We start from the raw sequence: 21,967 nt of genomic DNA on the forward strand, positions 1-21,967 counted from the left end.
GCACGGTGATCCGCCGCTTGGATCGGCAGTCCGCAGTCCCCACCCAAAGGCGGTAGCGCTTGCCGATCGCGGTAACCCCGCCATGTCGCGTGTGGTTTGGAACGCCCAGCTCGCGTCGCATCCATTGATCGATCGGGCGCATCCTACATACCGTGTCCCAGGACGGACACTGGGAACCACACGCACGCCCACAGCGCGACGGCGAGCACGGAATCGGAGTCGTGTGTGTGAGCACATGGAGCCCTTCACGGCTTTGCCGAAACGAGCCGGGGCTCGGCCGGTATAGATTGCGTAGAGGCGGCAGGCAGCCATGAGCCTGTCTACGTGCAACGTTTCTTGTCCCGGCAGAGCCATAGCCACCATCTGCCGGCCACTTAAAACGCCTGTGCTGCTGCCGTCTCCCGCCCGGCCTACTAACTGCCACGGTGCCACCGCATCGCACTTGATTGGGCCGGGGCGTTGCGCTCTCTGGTCTGGTCAAGGCGTCGAGCGTCCGTCCTCCAATGGCTGGCGCGGCGGCGGAGCGCAAGGTGATCAGGGTCCTCCTCGTCGAGGACGAGGAGATCCACAGGGTACGTCCGCGCTGCGCAGTGCGCGTCCACGCGTCCTGTTCCGCGCGCGAACTCGATGTTTCTATATATACGTTCGAATTCCCCCAGCGTGCAATGCAACGCCTGTTTGTGTGCTGGCTGGCTGGCTGGCTGCCGCAGGTTCTGGCGAGGGCGCTGCTGAGGTCGGCCTGCGGCGGCGTGGAGCTGCACGAGGCGGGGACGGGCGCCGAGGCGGTGCGGCGCGTGCGGGATGGCGGCGCCGCCGCCGCCTACGACCTCATCATCACCGACTGGAAGATGCCCGTCATGGACGGCCACGAGGTGCGGCATGCCGTATGCGTGAGCGCGAAACCCTAACCCGCGATTCACATCGGTCGATTGCCCCGCTAACTGCAGCGCGTGCGCTTTGCCATTTAACTGCTGCGCCGAGAACTGACTCTCTCGCTCTGCCCGCCCGCCGGCGTCGGCGGGCGTGCGTGCTTGCGTGCGCGCAGGCGACGCGGCAGATTAGGGCGATGGGCGTGACAACGCCGATCGTCGGGCTGTCCAGCGACACCCTCCCGCCAGACGTCGACGCGTTCATCAAGGCCGGGGCCGACGACTTCACCCCCAAGGTAACACACTGACGCACTGACGCCACTCTGTTTCGTTCTTGTCGAGAAGACAGACAGGCGGCTACATTCTTGAATCAAAAAAATAATAAAAAAGAAACAGAGAAGGGGATAGTTGGGCGGTGTAGTTTGAGGTTTGAGCGGCTCTGATAAATGATTATTCCTTCAAAGAAGACTCGGTGATCATTTTCTGATAACCTCTGTACCTGTGTTTGCAGCCTCTGTCCAAGGAGAAGCTCGTCCGTATCCTTACCAAGTTCCATCTCGCTTAGCTCTCTATTTGCTGTCCAAGGAGAAGTTCATCCGGGTTTTTTTTTTTGGTTGCCAAATTGGCAAATACAATCTCCACTTTGCTCTCTGTTTGGGTGCAAATCTCAATGAGTGGATAAATAAAGGGTCTCGAAGAATCGGGTGGGCTTTCTTCCACTATGGACCTTGGGCCTTATATCAGCTCGTGTTATCCTTCTCGCATATAATTCACACCCGCTCTGTAATCTGTACGTTGGTTGGTATTGGCATCACATGACAACAAGGCCCTCTTTGTTAGGACCGTCTCCTCTGAAAACAGCTATAGATCTGATTTCTCTAAAGTAGTTAGAGCCATATTGCAATTTATTTGGCAAATCAGCTTCGCTTGTGTTTTCTGAATAGTGTATGAGGAAAATGTGCATAGTGCTTATGTCTCATTTATTTAGTTGTATATATATAAGAGGCATATTTATATATAGACTCCAGGAACCCCTCCTCTTTTGTTGAAAACAAACATACAGAAAATAGAAATAGAGCCGCTTCATTCTTTTCCGCTCATCAACCAAACACACCTTTGATGAATTTTAGTAGGAGTCGGTAGAAGCTAGTTTTTGGTGCTCTAACTTCCAACAAGAAAATGGCTCCATCTCTTTAAAGACTCTCAACGAGAAACCGCTTTTCATGACTGTTTGGCAAGGCTTCACAATGAGCCAGAGTCACCCAAAGAACCATGCCAAAGGACCCCTAGATGTTTTCTACCTAGGGATAACAATGGATACCCGATATCTGGTGGGTAAAAACTTTATTAGGGCACGAGTATGACGAATTTTGATACTCAAGATATTTTATTGAGTCATTTATTATACCCATCAGGTATGGTGGACATAGACACGTTCCCTCTTGCCCTATACCCGCTACTCAGATAGAAACCCCGCTAACATATGACATGTATGTTCGGACTAAGTGACTTATTCTCTCTCATACATGGGCTTGTATGGTGTTGCCATTTAATCCTAAATGTTGTTGATCTTGTAATAAAATTATGTTAGTTTTGATAAATTTGTCATACTAGCACAAAAAATATGTTATTTTAACATCTTTTAATATTAATTAGTACTTACTTTTGTAATTTAAAATGATCCTGCCTACTTTAAAGTTAGCGTGTATGTATGTCCGATAGGTATCCGCTACCCTTGGTGGATATGCATATGATGTAATATTATTCTTATAATGGATAGTGAGTATGGAGCATTTTTTCTCTAGTGAGTATAGGTATGGCTTTTTGTGCCCATCAAATACCTTATCCGTGTGGAAGACCTCCAACCTCAAGAAGTCAAGAGAATACATTGTCTCGTTTGATGGTGCCATCTATTTCAAAAATGTAACGGGCAAGGATTTAAATTCCACAAGGAAAATGGAGTTTCAGCATTACGAAATATACAGCATGCGGAAGCAGAAGTAAAGATGTTCAGAAAAAACGTCTCGTAATAGACACAAGTGCATATAAAATGAAGTTTAACTGTTTAAGTGAGCTCTGCTAACACGTACTAAACGAAAATTCAAAGATAATGCAGGCAAAATTTCAAAAAAAAAAAGATGATGCATGGACTTGTGCATAGCTATGAAAATCATTTCAGAAAGAGGCACCTGGTTAATAACATATTTGTTTGAATCTTTCGGTGCAAACTTTATAAAACCGGGGGCAATCATAACATATTTCTTTTGCATTAACTTTTTCCTATTACAGTTCCTATTCAACATCCCCAATTTGATACTACCGAATTTGGTACAACAGATGAATCACCCCGCAAAGTCGATGCTCACTGGCTCAAATTTACAGTTGAGGGAAGCAAGTACGCGGTTATTTCAGCTATTCAGGATCCGACGAGCCCCTTGTGTCGTGCGTAAGCAACAATGGAGACAAATATAAAGGCACAAAAAAGCCCTGATACAAGAACCACCTGTGAAGGGAGGATCAAGTTACACAAAGCAACGCATCATTATATTTGTCGTGTTGCGAGCAGAAACCTACCCATTTGAAGATGTATCCGTGGCCGTCATTCCAGGTATACGGAATATTCATACCAAAGACTCCAGCAACTAATGAGTACAGCGACAGACAGACGGTACCAGAACTCAAGAATAACTCTAGCTGCAGGGACCAAACGAAAAATATGTTATCCTTAAGAGTGCAAAATTGCAACAAGTATTACTCAGGACTCTGCTTGGGTGATATCATATGGAATGCACATTCAGCACCAAGTGATTACACATCAACTACTGAAAGTGACTAAAATCAATCTGTAGTTCTGAAATTTCTACATCTCTAGCAGGGACAAGATGAGATCCAGATTATTGTAAATTATACCTGAATCAACTGATTACGGTGGTTATCAAGCTGCATTGCGAAAGAAGAAAAACCAAAATGTATTTAGAAACTGAATGGTCGAAAAATAAAAGGCAGTATGCATCTATATGGCGCAACATTACCTGGATATTGATGTAATCTTCCGTGTCATCGATGTACTCTCTCAACTGAAAAGGTGTCACAAACAAATACAACGTCAACACAGAGCTAAACCCTAAAATTTCTCTTACAACATTAGAATTTAAAAAATACCCATGTGAACAGCAACATAAGGGCAGGCTTTGCTAGTTTATTGTGATGCTGTAAAACTTAAAATCAGCTGTGCCAACTTACCGTTGTCAATTTGTTTAATGTGCCATCAACTTGCATGAAATATGCCTGCAGATTATAATAGCTTTAAATACTCAACCAAGACAATGACAACTGATAGGTTATGTCCGTCAGGTAAAGAAACAAAATACAAACCTCCAGCAACATCTCTAGCTCTTCAACATCATTCTCATTTCCATGCACAGTAGCTGCACTGGCTCTGCTTGCTCTTGATATTTTTGAACCAATAGTTGGGGAGGCAGGGAACCAATTTGGTCCACCAGAACCACTGACAGGGGAAGATGCCCCAGCCAACTTTCTAGACAAATAAAGATCAGCCATGTCATCGTCGTCATCCAATAATTGTTCAAGCTCATCTCTCACCTGGCAAACAGAGAACAGTTTGTGATTCCTAAACCACGAAGAGAAACGGTGCTAGTAGTCTATCACTATTCACCAAGAATACTAATGTCATGAAATAAAATAACACTACTACACTAGGGGTTGATTTGGTGACAAGGGGATCATTCTCCTCAATCCCCTCCAATCCTTCCGTGATCCCTGGTCACCAAATCAGCTCTAAGGGGATTTTTTATTCATACCATCACTTGGGAGGCACTTTTCATGTATACTACCAACATAATTAGTTAGTCAATTACATGTGGGGGCTGGTCCGACACATCATTGACACGGACTGACGGTATAAATGAAAAGTGCACCTCAAATGGCGGTACAGATGAAAATATACCTAACACATCAATAGAAAGTATACATCACAAACAATTAGCTCATACATGGCTACATTGTGAACATCTTCAGATGGCTCAACCAATTTCTGTTGGTTCAGTTTTAAAGACTTTTTCAGGAAACAAAAAGATTAAATCCCATTAAGCATTTTAAGTCAAACAATATACTCCCTCCGTTTGTTTTTATTTGTCGCTGGTTAGTACAACATTGCACTAAGTGGCGTCAAATAAATAAAAATGGAGGTAGTAGTATAATACTAAGATAATTCAAAGCAAGTTACTTTCATGATAACTAATTAACTAACATCTACATGTTAACTTCTATTATTGAAATGAATCAATTCAATCTCCATCCCAAATTATTAGTCATTCGAACTTTCTTGGGGAGTCAAAGCATCTCAAATTTGACCAAACTTATATAATAAAATAGTAACATTTATGATGCCAAATAAGTATCTTTAGAATTTTTATTAACTGTATTTTTAAAGTATACCTATTTGATGTCATAAATCTTTATAATGCTATCTATGGTTATGGTCAAACTTGAGATGCTTCGACTCTCTAAAAAAGTTGAAATGCTTTATAATTTGGAACTGAGGGAGTAGGGAAAAAACATACCCCTAAAGTCAATTGTAGGCATGTCAATCCCAAAATGCCAAAAAGAGAGAGCACTTTGTGTCACAACTATCTAGCCTCTTATAGTGGCATGCTCATGATCAGAACTAACATTCAGAACACAGTGAACAACAGAAATTATCCACATTCTAAAGAAAAATATCCCTAAGGCCCCGTTTGTTTCCTTTGATTTTAAGGAATTGGAATCTTACTATCGAAATAAGCTATTTTTTAGAATGTGACATTCCACCACTTTCCAAAGTTATCATATAAGCCTATCTCAAATTCATGGGGGTGAGAGATGAAAATTGATTCTATAGATTTACATGTTATTTTTCCGATGTACAACTTATAGCACACTCTTCTACTTGATTCGTTATAACATGAATGTAGTATTTAACTATCTCTCTCACATGATTTAAAATAATATACAAATATATTACATATATAAATATATGAACTTAATTAGTTTTGTCTAAATTATAATTATTAAAATGGAATTAAATTCCAACGAAACAAACGGGACCTAAAAGAACTGTAGAGAGAAGTATCAGGTAACAAACCAAAAGAGGTATGACAAACAGGAACCAGACCTTCTGAACCCTTGCGGTCAATCTTGTCATCCCGCTTTTTAACTTACGTACCCTATCCAAGTTGCGGCTGCTGATCTGCGATGTCCACAACAACTTGGCTTAATATGGAGAAATTGCTACACAGAATGTAAGAAGATGGTGTAACAAGGAATTAGAAAGATCTTAGCCTGACATGCCTTCATGGGTGTATGGAAAGTTGGAAATATATGATGTTGGCAAGGAGACAGATCTGTGGGCTTTGCTAATACTGCTTACCAATACAAATTTAGTTTATTCTAGGGCCCTTCATGCAACATAGCTAATATTATGTTGGAACTGAATGAAGCTTAACCATACAGCAGATCATCTGATAGACTGGATTGAAAAATGTGTTCCACAATCATGATATATACTATAGCTTATGTTTTCATACAAGCATGCTCACAAAATTAAAGGTGTTAGTATTTTTTACCTTACTTGCAAACCAGCATGTCAATTTGATTGCTACTAAATTGATGCAAAAATATAGTACCATAAAGGAGGTAGGATAAATAAAAATAAAGGTAAACGGTATTGCAATCTTTCATCGTAATACTGTGTAGCAATTTCTACTGAATCATGATAACTATACCAAGTTCCCTACACATAAGCAACTAAAATGTGATTGTGCATGATTAGTTATCGAATATTCAAATATATATGTATATATATATATATATTCAATCGTGAAAAAAGAGTAAAGTAGCATATTTCTGCATTATGCAATTAGCACGTCTTTTGAATGTTATTTAACTTAACTCAAATCATGTTTCTAGGATGCTCACACTTTATTAAAACACACTAAGGACAGACCTAGTGTTGGTGGCTCACACAAGAGTGGTCTAGGGAAGTAATGACTCACAAGAGTGGTCTAGGGAAGTAATGACCGAGGCAAGCCTTACCCCTATATTTTTGCTTTATTAAAACACACTAGGATGTTCAAATCAAATGCATACTAATGAAACACAGTATACAAGCACATCCACTCACCTTGGATGTCAACTCATCCAAAGCTGGGTAAGCATCGGTCTCAAGCTCAGTAGTGCGTGCATCAAGGAAACTGCAGATTGCTTCCAGAGTAACCTCCAATGCACGGAACTCAAAAGGAGATTCTGTGAAGTTCATGAAATCAGATAGAAGGATGTTAATGAACTGTACATAGCTATTGTGGGAATCCACCAAGAGAAACAAAATAACAAATATATGTGAAACAATGGCGAGGGCTTTGTTATACTTTTCATCTAGCATGACCGCATATATATTGTTTGCAAGTCAATTGAAACAGGAGGATCCGGCTGCAAATGGCATGCCAATTATAGTTTGTTTCATATAATAGAAAAGTTAAAACAATCTAGGAATAGCGTAGAAAAATGAATCACAAAGGTTCATATATATACCAAGTATTGATTTGGTACAATACTTAGAAATATGTTGTTGTGCTCTGGCTACATAATTATCGTCTTTGATAGAGAAAAGAAAAGGGATGGACAGGCACACACGTCACAAGCAATTCATAGCTCGAACATCTCAAGTTAAGCTCATTTATTCAAAGCTCATAAGGGAAGTTAAATAAACATAATTTAAATTGCAGAGTCATATAACATTATTGGACAAGTGCAAGGATACCCAAGGGCATCAGATATCAAAGTTAAGTGCCATGGATATATACCTTGGACTAACATGACATATTTTCCCAAAAGGAATGTCCCATGGTAAGGACATAAATTAAAAAGAGAGAGAGAAAGAAACAAAATGGTGTGACCATATCTCAATCAAAACATTAGGTCCATTTCTTTCTTGTATACTTTTATGGATCTACAAACATTTACTAGCTTGTTTGCTGTGTGTTCCAATTTTCTTGGGCATACAAGAGGGACAAATGCCAAACAATGTAACCAAATGAACATTACACAAATATATTAGTGCCCTTTTACCATAAGCAGTTGATTAAAAAAAATTAATAGCAGAGCCCAACTTACCATCTTCTTCTGCCCCTTCTACATCATGCTGGCCACTTAAGTTCTCTTTTCCATCATGCTGAGTAGCACTCGATGGTGCTAACCGCCTATGGAGCTCCTCTACTACAGGGATTACATTCTCATCAGAAGGATCCCTAAGCAGAACCTGAGCCAAGCCATGTGAATAACCAAATTAGTGACAGCTAAGAACGCGAAATAGAAGATCCTGAATTCAATCAAATAAACTATGGCTTTCCAATTATTTTATATCAGCAGGACCTGAGAACTATTACAGCGAGCTGCTACTTAAAATGGAGAATTCGAGGGCATAATGAAGCTTGTATTCAGGGAAAAAAATATTTTCTCTTCAAAATTTTATACAGACAACTAATCATCCAAGTTTGCTTAAGTGAAGTTGCTTATATAACCTGCAGAGATCTGTGATTACTCTAAATTATGGAAGGAAACGACTTGAAAGCTCCTAGCAGCTAAACAATCGGAAGGAGGAAACAGTAAGCAGTGAAATTCACCTCGTTGGAAGTGATGATCGCCTTTATATGCTGCTCGAGCCACCGACGAAGATTCCATCAAAAGAAAAAAAAACGTAACTCGTTAGAAATCTCCTTTACTTCTTTTTCCAGATGATGAAGCAGGTGTATCAAGTACTCAGGACCCTTTACTGTGAAAGCAGAACAGCACGATCCAACAGAATCCTCCTTAGGAGCATAATCATAAAGAAAGAAAAAAATCACCCGCGACTACGGGATAAATCAGTTCCTCCTAACAAGAATTTGGTTCTAATCACTCTGTTCGCAGCACCATATCTAGCCACAAACAACGCATACCACCCGAAAATCCGCAAGGGGAAAGCGAAATTGAGAAATCACAGGAAACCAGCCCCGCAGACGCTGCTCCGTGATTCCTCCTCCCACGCCACCCACCGAACAAAAAACGACACAATTGAACTGGCGAAGGCGGACGGGATCGGGGAGGGGAGGGGCACCTCGAGATTGAGGACGATGGCACGCTCGCGCCCGAGGATTGTGGAGGGGTAGGATAGCAGCGGGTCGAGGATGCGGAGGTCGCGCGCGTTGATGTCGACGCGGCGCATGATGGCGTACTTATCGGCGTCCAGCAGCTGCTCCTCCCCGGCCGCGTCGAGCAGGATCCAGCTCCGCGACGCGCCCCGCTTCTTCCCCTCGCTCCCGGTCCCTGCCCCCGCCGCAGCCATCTCCAACGGCACGGAGGCTCTCACATCTCCGGCGCCCGCTGACGCCGCCGCCGCCGCCGCCGTAGCCGCAACCGCCGCCCACGTGGACGGTGGACGGATGACCCCTTTATTACGACAGAAGATTTTCGACGAGGAAGGAGTGATAAATGGCGACGACGGGAGAGAGAGAAAGAGAAGGGAACAAAAAAAGGAAAGTACGATAGTAGGATAGTTTCAGAGGAGAGGAGAGAAGCGTGGGCGTGGCTGCTCGATCTCTTGCTGTACTGTAGGGTTCTGTGTGTTCGAGCGATGGGTGGGTGGATCTACGAATACGAGCAGGAGCAATCAGTCTGTTAACGGTGCGGGATGAAAGGAATCGTAGTTATGCTGGCGGTGCTTAAATTAAGCTCTTGTGCAGCATATAATCAATGATTTTATGAATTGACGGGGATGTTTATAAACGAGCGACTGTTTAACTTTCCAAATCTAAGTCTTAGAGCATCTTATCAATCTAAATTTTAGCTACTTAATAATACTATAATAGCTCTTCAAGAGACTAGTTATTTAACTTGTTAAGATATTCGGCTCTCTAAATTAACTCTCTTGCTAGTCAAGCTAACTTTATGTTGGAGAGTATGTTAGAATGAGATGTTATATATGTATAGTTTAATATCTATGGAGAGACAAATAAAGAGTAAAATAGAGAGTTAGAAATAAAGAGTCTTTTGGAGATGCTCTAAAAGGCTTACTAAGAGCATCTCTAAGAAACTAACTAAATGACTCGTTTGACCAAATTTTAGTTATTTAACAGTAAAATAATTGTTCGAGAGACTAGTCATCCAACTCGCTAAATTGGCTCTCTAGAGCCAAATTTGGCTAACCACTCTCGCTAACCAAATTTCTATCACACATAACATGTAGTAAATGAGTATCACAACCACATATACCGGGAAATAACCTAAATTCGATGAAGGAACATGTTTAATAAAACTATAAACAAATCCTCCACGGATTGTAGCCCGTCAACCGGTTGCGAACATGACCAGTCCTGGGTGATGGCTAAACACTGTATACGCCCGCTGGCTGCTGCCTTGCTTGCAAAGCATGCATATAAACAAGCATTCACTACGGGATGGAACTGCGAGGGTTGTCGTCGTAATATCATGTAAAGTTGCGTGGAACATTACAGAAACATTGGCGTTGGGCGGTCCGCGGTTGCTCGCGTGAGCTGCGCTAGTCAACGGGTCGAGGAGGGGGAGGGCGCATGGCACGACACGCCGAGCTGCGGTGACGCGGATCGCCCGTGGGGCCTGCCGGCCTGCCCCCGGAACCGAATGAGATGCCCACGCGCCCAAGGCCGAAGCCGACCCAGTTGGTTGGTCCACGCTTTTCTCGACAAGCAGGCGCGTGGCGCGGGCCGAGCGTACGCCACCCCGGGGCATATTTCTTTTCTTCGTAGCCGCCGGACCAGAAACACCCGCTAGCGCTAGATGTGCAGTGTGCTTGCCCGCGCGCGTCACCGCGTCCTGTACTCGTCTCGTGTTGGATCAGTGGTTCACGGTTCACGCCTGCGCGGCTTCAGGCTTTAACGATCAGATAGGGGATGCGATGCATGCGACGGCTTTATCTGTGAATCCGCAGGATTGCAGACAGAAAATCGTACGTGTGTGCTATCTATCGATCACGAATGTGTTTGATTTTGTCACCCCGCCCTGGCCGAATTTTTTATATTTTAGCCCTTCCTCGGAAAAAAATTCACGTTTGGACCTTAGAAAATTTTAATGTCGTTTTTGGACCCTTTGCTCGGCGCCATAGCCAATGGTAGGGCTGGAAAAAAAAGCTCGAGGCTCGCGAGCCGGCTCGGGCTCGATCAGGCTCGGCTCGGCTCGGTGAGGCTCGCGAGCCTAAACGAGCCCGAGCCGAGCCTAATTCCGTGGCTCGCTACACTAACGAGCCGAGCCGAGCCGGCTCGGTGAGGCTCGCGAGCCGGCTCGAGGCTCGGTCCAAACTACTTCTTACTCGTATCTCCGTTGACCAATGTGTAAGTGTGCTGTTTTGGTCACAACTCACAAGGAACTAGAGTGTCGGGATATATTTTTTATTATATGGAACATATTATGCTTCAAATTTGAGTTAATGACTATATTTACTGTTGTTGAGTACTTGAGTGTACAGGCTCGCGAGCCGAGCCGAGCCGGCTCGCGAGCCTATATCGAGCCGAGCCGAGCCTCGTTACCGAGCTCGCTAAGTGACCGAGCCGAGCCTGGCTCGGCTCGCTATTCCACCGAGCCTCACCGAGCCGAGCCGAGCCAGGCTCGGCTCGGCTCGTTTCCAGCCCTAGCCAATGGCGCCGAGGTAACACAGCTCGGCGCCATAGGCTATGGCGCCGAGGTGCGTGCTACGCTGGCCCAACCTGAACGACGTGGCGCCAACGTGGTACCGAGCTCGGCGCCAAGATCTATGGCGCCGAGCTCGGATATGTAATAGCAAAGTATGTCTAGCTCAGTCGGTAGAGTGCAAGACTTTTAACTTTAAGGTTGTGGGTTCAAGCTCCATCGTGGACGTATTTTTTTATCACTAATTTGTTTTTTTGTTGTCTATATTTTTCGTTTATGTCGCTGATTTGTCCGTCCAGATTTATTTTTCATCTAGTTTTTTTGTTTTTGTGACCGATTTATTTATTCATCTAGATATTTTTTGTTTTTGTTTATTCAAACTGCGTGACGCAAGTACCATGCACATAAGTAACCCACCCTATGAAAGTACAAAGTACTTTATAAAATCATCAAGTCACTGTTTATTTATACCTTGTATATTTATATTTTGGACTCTAATTATAATCTTTTTGTTTATTAAGTATATTTATATTTTGGACTCTAAAACTCCAATAATCTAATGTATTCGAAATTATACTTTTTAATATTAATTAAAATTTATCATTGTACATCACTACTAATGTAAGATTAACACAATCATTTGTTTATGATATAAATATTTTTAATATTTTAAATGGTGTACTTCAGTTTTTAGTATATTATTTAATGTTTAAAATCACTTGTAATTAGCGAGAGGACGGAATCAAGCTTAAGCATGTGGGGTTTACAATGCACCAAGGGCCAGACAGATTATTCAGTACTATTAAACAAAATGTAATAAACAAATCAGTCGCAAAAGCAAAAACAAATCAAGATGAGAAATAAATTTGGACGGACAAATCAGCGGCATAAACGAAAAAAACCACGATGCACCATAGCTAAACTGGTGGCCGCTAACCAATTTAAGTACGTTTCCTTAAGCTTAATAAACGAAAAAAATATGGACGGATAAATAAATCAGTCACAAAAACAAAAAATCTGGATAAGAAATAAATCTAGACGGACAAATCAGCGACATAAACAAAAAATCTGGGCAACAAAAAAAATCAGTGTCAAAGACAAAAAAAAAGTATGAAAACATGTCTATCATGGGGCTTGAACCCACAACCACAAGGTTAAAAGCCTTGAGCTCTACCAACTAAGCTAGACAAGTTTTGTGTACATAACAAAGCTCGGCGCCAAGATCTATGGCGCCGAGCTCGGTTCCATGTCGCGTAACACGCACCTCGGCGCCATAGCCTATGGCGCCGAGCTGTGTTACCTCGGCGCCATTGGCTATGGCGCCGAGCAAAGGGTCCAAAAATGACATTAAAATTTTTTAAGGTTCAAACGTGAATTTTTTCCAAAAAAGAGCTAAAATATAAAAAATTCGGCCGCCCTGGCTACGCTGCGGTCGCCTTGGTCTTTGTCTTTTCAGAAGGCTGTAGAATCCTCCTGTCTTCAAGTCCTTTTCAAGTGGTAAATTACACCCCCTCCCTTCAGTCCCTTGCAAGGTAAAGGAATGCTCCAGTATGGTCACGTGACGTCACGTCCTCGTGTTTTTCGTAAACAAAGCTTCCATCAGCTTGTTCGCTGCGGCTTGCTGCGGCTGCAATCCGGCTGCGGCTGCGGCTTCTACAGTATTTTTCTTTCTATGGATTGCAGCTGCAGCAATCCAAACAGCTGCAACAGTGTCGGCTTGCAGCCAGCCGAACACGCCCCATAATTCTGTTTTCTTTTTTCTTTTTACAAACACGCTGCCCTAATAAGACAGGACGGTGGATCTTACTAGATCCGGTGACGGGAACAAAGCAGATACAGCTAGCCTGGTATAGGAGTACCAGTGGACGTACGTCTGCTCCAGCTTTCTGAGAGCAACACCTCTGCGCATGGATTCCACTACGGACAGATATGGTACGCATACTCTGCCTCAGCCTCTAAAGTCTACTCTTCTCTAAATTTATCAGGGCAAATTCCTTCCAAGCGCACTCTAGATACAAGAAAATATCCGTCCGTCCTTTGCGTTTATAGAGATTATATCTCCTCTCATCTATTTATTTTAATACTCTAAACAATAGATCAAATAAAAATAAAATACATATAACATATTTGAGTCTATCACAAATACATACGTACAAAAAAAACTTAACATAAAATCCTAAGCGCCATGTACGGCCACGATTTCTATATATCACATAGCTAGACCTCGTTTAGATTGAATAATTGTTCGAACACGTTTCAAACCTTTGAGCATCCGAAAATCCTAAGCGGTTGTGACGATGGTGGTAATGGGGTCTTCGCTTGCGTCCTTGTGGCTTCAGGCCTCACAAGCGTGGTGGGCAGTGGCGCCAAGAAGGATGCATGTGCCACTGGTGCCCCTTCATTCTCTCATCAATCAAACAACTACAATCTCAAACAAAATCTATTAAACTTTAATAGGGGATCAAGTGTAATTGCAATGCCTCTGAGTCCTCGAATACCAGACATATACTTATAAAATTTGGTTACCATAATAACCGACATGGCTTCAATTATCGGATTGCCACACATCGACCATTGTCTAATTTTCATTCTGATCTCACGTATCTTGATGAGGTATAATTTGAGCACAACACACACACATGTAACAACCAAGGATTCATAGAGTTTATCGCCGATTACTTCAGCAGTGTGAGGAGCTAACACATAGATGAACCTATATATGGAACAATATATGCAATCAGATTTACTTGGACAACATAGGCATCAAAATATCAAATGTAATACATGCATGAAGATCTAGAACAAGCTATTAAATGATAATTTTTTAAATATGTATAACGGATCTGGAACGCAATGTTACCTCATGGCAATATTTTGAAGATTCCAAGATTTGTCAATGAAATGGGCTATAATGTCCATATAGCCTCTCTTCTGAATATCTAATGTTCGTAAATAAGTGGTAATAATAGCCACCCTTGAATCAATATCAGCCATGTAATCAATTCCTTTATTCCTCTCCGCTTCATTGTGCACCATGATATCATTTATGAAATGTAACAATGAACATAAAAAAGATCTAACACTTGGATATAGCATAGAAAAACAAAACAAGTCGTTTATTTAAATATATTATTGTGATCCTATTTTCAATAGTAGTTGAAGTTCACTTACGAATCTTTGGAAACCAGCATCATCGACCATACTCAAAGGGTACTCACGTAGAACAACAAGTGCTTGTCTGCTACATCTTGATCAAATGTGTAGTTTTCTACATAAATTTCCCTCATATTTGGAGCACCAAACCTCAAACAAAATTGTGCTGGGTCAGGTTTTTCGGCTTCGGATCCGGGGTTTTTGGCTTTGGGTTAAAAATCATGGTCTGTTCCCGACCCGTGAGTTATTATGGGTTAAAAAATATGTCTCGTACCCACCCGTTGTATTGATCGGGTCAGACCGAGCCGAATTTTTTCAGTCGGGTCGAGTTGGCTGGGTCGGTGACCCATGATCAGGTCTAAACACAGTCGTAGCATGGCTAGATGGTGCTACTGTGAGCGACACAACCTCTTTTGCTTCTTTTTTCAACCTAGAACTGGATGTGGACCTAGCGAAAGAAAATTGATGTTTCGTGTGTAAAGACGCGACCTAGGGAAATGGCAAGGTGTGTATTAACGTCAATTGGAAAGAAGTAATTTCTTAAAAATCTTGAGGGGATTAAGTGTCTTTTTTGTTTAACCTAGTAGTAGATGCTCTGAGTGTTATGCTGGAGTTTGGGGTTGACCATGGTCATATTACTGGTGTGCTACTAGACATCCTTCCCGAGGAATATCTCATATCCAATATGCAGATGACACAGTTAGGAATGGCAACGGGTCGGACTCGGATCGGATATTGAAAATATCTGCCCGCAATCATATCCACGGTCATAGATAATATCCGCTCACGACTATATCCACGGGTAGAAATTCATATCCACATCCATGTCCATCGGATTTCGGATATCCATAGGATATCCATCAGATATGATAAAACCATTTTCAACAATTGAATAACATAATTAATCAAATTTCTTTGCAATTTAACATCATACACAACTTAAAATTGAATAAAATTCAAACATACATGTCCTTCAACAAGCAACATTCTCAACATCATGCGAACGACGAACCTGAAGGCGCTCAGAGCAGGGCGGAGGCGCGAAGCTCAGAGCTGCGTCTATGCAGGGCGGATGAAAGGGAAATAGGCTTTAAACCTTTTTCCTAAATGATTTTGGTGGTTGAATGTCCAACACAAACAATTGGACTAATTAGTTTGCTCTAGATTACATGTTCTACAGGTGCCAAAGATTCAACTCAAAACCAATAAAAAGAACAAGACAAGGTTCAAAAGAAAGGAGCAAAGAGAAACCAAAGTGCTCCCTGGTATGGCGCACCGGACTGTCCGGTGTGCCACCGGACAGTGTCCGGTGCACCACCGGACCGTGTCCGGTGCACCAGGGAGGATTGCCTTCAAACTCTTCACCTTCGGGTTTCTCAGGCGCAGCCCACTATAATTCACCGGACTGTCCGGTGCACCACCGGACAGTGTCCGGTGCTCCAGAGTGAAGCGGCTCCGAACTGGCCAGCTTCGGGAAAGTGGGAGGTCGCTCCGCTAAAATTCACCGGACTGTCCGGTGTACACCGGACTGTCCGGTGTGCCAGCGGAGCAACGGTCATCTGCGCGCAACGGTCGACTCTGCAAAGCGTACAGTTGAATTCAGAGTGTCAGAGCAGAAGTCAGAGGGGCACCGGACTGTCCGGTGCTGCACCGGACTGTCCGGTGCCACATGAGGACAAAGCCTCCAACGGTCGACCAGCTCCAATCTCAACGGATAGGATGACGTGGCTGGCACACCGGACATGTCCGGTGTGCACCGGACTGTCCGGTGCGCCCATCGCCAGCAGCTTCTCCAACGGTTACAAAATTGGATGGTGGCTATAAATACCACCCCAACCGGCCACTTCAAGGTGTGGGAGTTCAAGCAACATTCCAAGTCACCTAGTTGACATACTCAAGCCCTCCCAACCACATATATTCATTGATCCATCCTATACACAAGATTTAGTCCACTATAACCAACACAAGTGCCACAAAAGAGAGAGCAAGCAATTGAGAGCTACTCAATTAAGTTTAGCCCTAGCGCCTTGTGAGATTCATTGAGAGATAGTGTGAGCTACATCTTTGTGTTCATTTGCACGTGGAGTTTTGACTCCCTTTCAAACTTCCTCCAAAGTGTTGGAGGCTTGTAAAAGCTAGCAAGAGACACCAAAGAGTGTGGTGATCCTTGTGGGATCGAGAGTGATCCTTGAGAAGAAGAAGAGCTCGCCGATCCTTGTGTGATCGGGAGAGAGGGAAAGGGTTGAAAAAGACCCGTCCTTAAGTGGACTCCTCAACGGGGACTAGGCCTTCGAGGGCCGAACCTCGGTAAAACAAATCACCCGTGTCCATTGTGTTTATTGCTTGTGATTTGTTTGTTTCCCCTTGCTCTAAGTTTTCTTGCACCATTATTTGCTAATATCTTTGGGTGTTACTTCAAGTTTAATTTCATTTAGTGAAGTAACATTTCGCAAGAAAGAACTTGGCTTAGTGCTCTTCTCATCTAAGGCTTCTTGCTTTGTTATTCTATAACTTACTAGTTGTATTGATTTGTCATTTCCGCATTATTTAGTAATACTCTTTTCAAAGCAAGAACTTAGTTTCTATTCTCCGATATTTGTATATCTTGTTCTAACCACTAATCAAGGGATCTAGTTGGGGGATAAAGTTGTAATTTTCAGGTTTCGCCTATTCACCCCCCCCCCCTCTAGGCAACTTTCAATTGGTATCAAAGCTAGGCACTTCATCTTGAGTCTAACAACTCGAAGTGATGGCTCGTAGAAGATCCCAAAAGTACAAGAAGACTCCTCCAACGAACGCAACTCAAAAGGAGGTAACTCTTGAGATATTATTTGATGATTGTTCTAATTATGATTCATGGTCTACTAGTGTGATAAATGCCTTTAGAACCATACATCCTCAATTAGAACAAATTATTGACAAGAGTATTTTTCCCTCTAGTTTTAATGGAAAAATTAATTCCGAGGAGGATCAAAGATGTTATCGCTTAAACTATCTAGCTCTTGACATCTTAACTAATTCTCTTAGCAAAGAAGATTATCGTGCCTTCATATCAAACTATGGCGAATCCATTCCCGATGCGCATGATATTTGGACTAGAATTAAAATCAAGTTTGATGAGTCCAAACATAATAGTTCATTTGATGCCTCTACTTCCTTGAGTTTTTGTGATACTAACCCTTGCAAGAAAGAAGGAGAAAATGAACGATGGAGACCAAACGATGAATCCACCTCTCCAAAAGGTTTGTCTTCCCATTTCGATTCCCACATGTGTTGTGTGGCTAATGAAAATGATAGCGGAAGCACAAACGAGGATGAGGAGGAAGAAAGAAGCTTTGTGCATCTCTACGCTCGCCTAAGCCAAGAAGATAAGGCGGTCATGCTCAAACTTCTAGAAAGAGCAAGAGAGCAAAGCGAAGCTCGTCAAAGGGTAGAAGATATTCTCTCCATGAAAATGCTACACTTTGACGAGTTGACTAAAGAACATGAGGAGCTAAAGTGCTCTCATGTTGATTTGGTCCAAAGGTATGAAACTATTTCAATTGAGCAAGATAACGCTTTACATTGTATCGCTCAATTAGTAAATAGGAATACCTTGCTTAAGGACCAAGTAGAAAAGCTAAAAGTTGAAAATCTAGCTTTTCAAGATAAATATGATATGCTTCTATGTTCTCATGAAAATCTTATGGATGATCATATCATATTAAATATTGCTCATGAGGTTGTGATAGAAAACTTAAAATCCCAACAACCTCACTCATGCACATATATTCAAATTGATACTATATTACCATGTGCTAATGCTTGTTGTCCGTCGACAAGCAAATCTTCTTTTGAGCTAGAATTTGCAGGAACAAATGATAATACATATCAAAAGCTCAAAGAAGAAAATAAGAGGCTAAAGATGAGCTTGACACAACTTAAAGGAAAATGCATTGTCCAACCTTCTCAAGATAACCGTGATCACATGGTGAAGAAGCTTGAGACGGGAACAACCGTGGCATGCAATACATCCCTTGAAGAAAATGTCAAGGATTTGAGGATTGCCAAGAGGAAGAAACAAAAGATGAAATTCGACACTTCCTCCAAAAGCCTCAACCACGCCTCCACAAAAGGTAACGTCCAAGGTAATGATCAAGCCACACTTCACATTAAGAGGTGTAGTGATTGCTTTGAAGAAGGGCACTTGATTAGGTCATGTCCCTACATTAAAAATGGCTTGATTATTAACAAGGATGATAGATTTTGTTTTAAATGCTTCAAGAAAGGACACTTGCTTAGATCTTGTCCTCATTTAAAACAAAAAGGCATAGGGTTAGAAAAGAAAGTTTTTACTAACCATGTAGCAGGCAACAAACAAGGAAAGAAGAAATCTTCAAAATTTGGAAAACGCCTATGCTACACATGCCGAAAGAAGGGACATCAATGCAAAGATTGTCCCATTGGTAAAAATCCCACTCCTAACTTGTCATTTGATTCATATATAACTAGGCAACCCAAGATTGCAACTTGTGCTAGAAAGGTAACGAGTTTACCAAGCGCTAGCACAAAGGACACTTGGATTCCTAGATCTTTGTTTACTAACCTTAATGGACCCATCAAGCGATGGGTACCAAAATGTGCTTGACAAGCTTTGTAGGAGAAGGAGATGGTATGAACCTTTGGGGTGCTTGAGGGAGTTAATTCAATTCTTATCGACTCAAGCTATCAATCTTCAAATGATCTACGTATTCAAGATTGACCCAAGGTTACTTCAATTTATTGTATTCAAAACTCATATCATCTCGGAAAGATATTAATGTTGTAGGAAATAAAGAATCATCATGTGCGGAATATCAAAGCCTACAACATGGAGGAAAGTCTAAGGATGGTAACATTTATATTCTTAAGTGCAAGTATCTTAAATCATCATTTCTTATGTGTCTTGTGTAGTCACATAGAAAAAGGAAGCACCTAAGATGTTTTTAAAATTTATGTCACCATTCTTTGAAGGAATTCCTCCCATATGGTAGATTGCATATTCTTCATTTCTATATTATGACAATCTACATGCTTTAAAATTGTTGCTATTTCCTATGGCAAGGTTTACACTAATTATTCTATTATTGCCTTGTTCTAGATATAGAGAGATATTTCATATTCTTAAAAGAATAAAGTGTCATGTAAGGAATTCAAATACTTAGGACACTTATAAAAGGAAAATTCTCTCTATAGCTAGAAAAGTGAGACTAATGTTTTTATCTAAGTAATTTAAGTAGTCTCACTTATAGGAATAAACTTCTCTTTAGGGATGCGTAATTTATCATGTCAAGAAAAATCAATCCAATAATTTATGTTGTATGTTTTATTGCTTAAATTGGATATGATTCTTCTTCATTTATCGCTCTCCATGTTATGGATTAGATTTATTCCCATAGTATCAAGAATTTAACCATGCTTGTTTTATGAATTAAAACTTAGCATACTTATTGGAATAATCTAGTTCATATTATAAAGTTTCCATGCTTTAGTAATCCACTTTTCATTCCTTATCAAAATGATTACAAAAAGGGAAACTAGTGCTTGTGCTGCTTTTAACATTTCTCTTGAGTCTACTTATGAAAATCTACAAGAGAGTAAGTGCAAGGTTAAAGCCACAAGCCTCAAGGGGTACTCTTCACCAAAAAGGAAGAAAGGTAAAAGCAAAGGTATGGGAACTCATCTCTTTAATATAGTTCCCTTCAATGGTTATTCTCTCTAAATTATCATTCTTGAAGAATAGATTCTTTGGAGTACTAAATTTGTCTTGATGTGCATTCAATCACATTCTCATAAATGCACTTATCCATTAGAATCTATTTCATACCTTTGCTATAAATATTCTCATATTGACTTGCTTTTAAGTAATAATTAATAAAATTCAATATGAAAAAGCAAAATCCTATGTTTGATCAAATAGTTAAAAAGTGCATATTCCTTTTTAGTAATAAGCACAAATGTTAAGGATTTTACTTCTTGTCTGTATGACTTGTGGATGATGAATCATGTATGTTAATTATCTAAAATAATCATCTTTCATCATATACTCCCTTGCGCTATTAACATCTCTCTTGAGTATTTTCAATGAGCTTGGAAGGAAAAAGAGACAACTACAAAGGGAGGACACTCAAATGAAAAAGGAAGAACATCAAGGACAATAACACCTACTTGGACAATAAGGTCTTCACAACAATCGATGGTGTGGTTGTAAGAATTCCAAATCCTTTTCATTATGGAATTACCAGGCTTAAGTTGATTATTGCAAATTTTATAAGCCTCGATCAAGGTGTGTAATGGGTCTTCCTTTGTGTCTTTAAAGGTGAATGCATCAAAATCAATTCTTTCAATTTCTTGATGCATATCTTTAGGGGGAGTTCATTCTTATATTTTGATTATGTTGAGACTATTGCTTTATCTTAGTAATTTCATATAGTCTCTTGCATGAGAATAGTGTTTCTCATGAAGTATGCTACTTCACATCAATCTATCTTGTTAAAATAATGTTGCTTTTATCAAGGATTGTTGCTCTCATTACTAAAGTAGCATGCTTATTGGATTCTCCTATTTTAAGCTTAATTCCTATATGTTACTCTCTTGATCGCATCCATTGTTTGTTTGATCATAGAATAACATCAAATGACACTTAGTGCCTCATATTCTTTCCAATCGATACCTCTCTTGATATGCACCAAGTTAAAAGGAGAATTCATGATTCATTTATACAATTTGTGATCCACTTAATATATGTTAACCATGACTTAGAAAAGGATCACTAGTTGTAAGAACTCTCTCTTGTGCAAAATATTTTCACACATTGTCATTGAGCATAGGTCCTAAGCAAACAAGACTAAGGACGAAAGCACAATGAAGAGTGCGTCTACAAGTAAAGGTACAAAACGGGTAAAACTTATTCCTATCATTTACATATGTACCTAAAATCTTCCTCTTATATACACTCTTTGCATATCTTGTATAAAAGGGAGAGAAAGCATGTTCTTTGCATTTATCCCTGCTTCACACCTAGTTTAACCTCTTAAAATTTCACTCATGCATTATTGCATCTTTGCTAAAACTAGATGAAGTGGTTCTATTGTCAAAGATCTTAAAGCTTAACCTTGTAACGAGGATAAGCTACCTTTGTTCCAAAGGTGGATGGTCCTTAAGTCTCTTTGAAATCTTTAAAGGAAAATGCTTAAAATGTTTGCAACATGCTTTCATAAGTGCATAAACTG

At 41.1% G+C, this 21,967-nt stretch overlaps 2 protein-coding genes across 5 annotated transcripts; one reads left to right on the top strand and one right to left on the bottom strand.

Annotated features, from left to right (window-relative positions):
- Positions 1 to 205: 205 nt before the first annotated feature.
- LOC103643991 (two-component response regulator ORR41) lies at positions 206 to 1,786 on the top strand. The gene is made up of 4 exons (XM_008667175.3): positions 206 to 572; positions 711 to 872; positions 1,046 to 1,165; positions 1,381 to 1,786. The coding sequence occupies exons 1-4, from the start codon at positions 504 to 506 to the stop codon at positions 1,432 to 1,434; spliced, it is 405 nt and encodes a 134-aa protein (XP_008665397.1). The 5' UTR covers positions 206 to 503; the 3' UTR covers positions 1,435 to 1,786.
- Positions 1,787 to 2,995: 1,209 nt separating this feature from the next.
- LOC100283487 (uncharacterized) lies at positions 2,996 to 9,616 on the bottom strand. 4 transcript variants are annotated; one of them, NM_001412548.1, is made up of 11 exons: positions 9,022 to 9,583; positions 8,549 to 8,578; positions 8,040 to 8,184; positions 7,051 to 7,172; positions 6,043 to 6,117; positions 4,245 to 4,472; positions 4,113 to 4,157; positions 3,902 to 3,946; positions 3,780 to 3,809; positions 3,444 to 3,563; positions 2,996 to 3,356 (listed from the first exon to the last, which is right to left on the bottom strand). In NM_001412548.1, the coding sequence occupies exons 1-11, from the start codon at positions 9,247 to 9,249 to the stop codon at positions 3,282 to 3,284; spliced, it is 1,143 nt and encodes a 380-aa protein (NP_001399477.1). In that variant the 5' UTR covers positions 9,250 to 9,583; the 3' UTR covers positions 2,996 to 3,281. The 4 variants fall into 4 exon arrangements, with proteins under 4 accessions (NP_001399477.1, NP_001149859.2, XP_035823384.1 ...); NM_001156387.2 differs by having other exon boundaries at positions 2,996 to 3,372; XM_035967491.1 differs by lacking the exon at positions 3,780 to 3,809 and having other exon boundaries at positions 3,028 to 3,356; positions 9,022 to 9,616.
- Between the last annotated feature and the right edge of the window lie 12,351 nt (positions 9,617 to 21,967).

Source organism: Zea mays, chromosome 1 (assembly GCF_902167145.1).
Source record: "Zea mays cultivar B73 chromosome 1, Zm-B73-REFERENCE-NAM-5.0, whole genome shotgun sequence".
NCBI lineage: Eukaryota > Viridiplantae > Streptophyta > Magnoliopsida > Poales > Poaceae > Zea > Zea mays.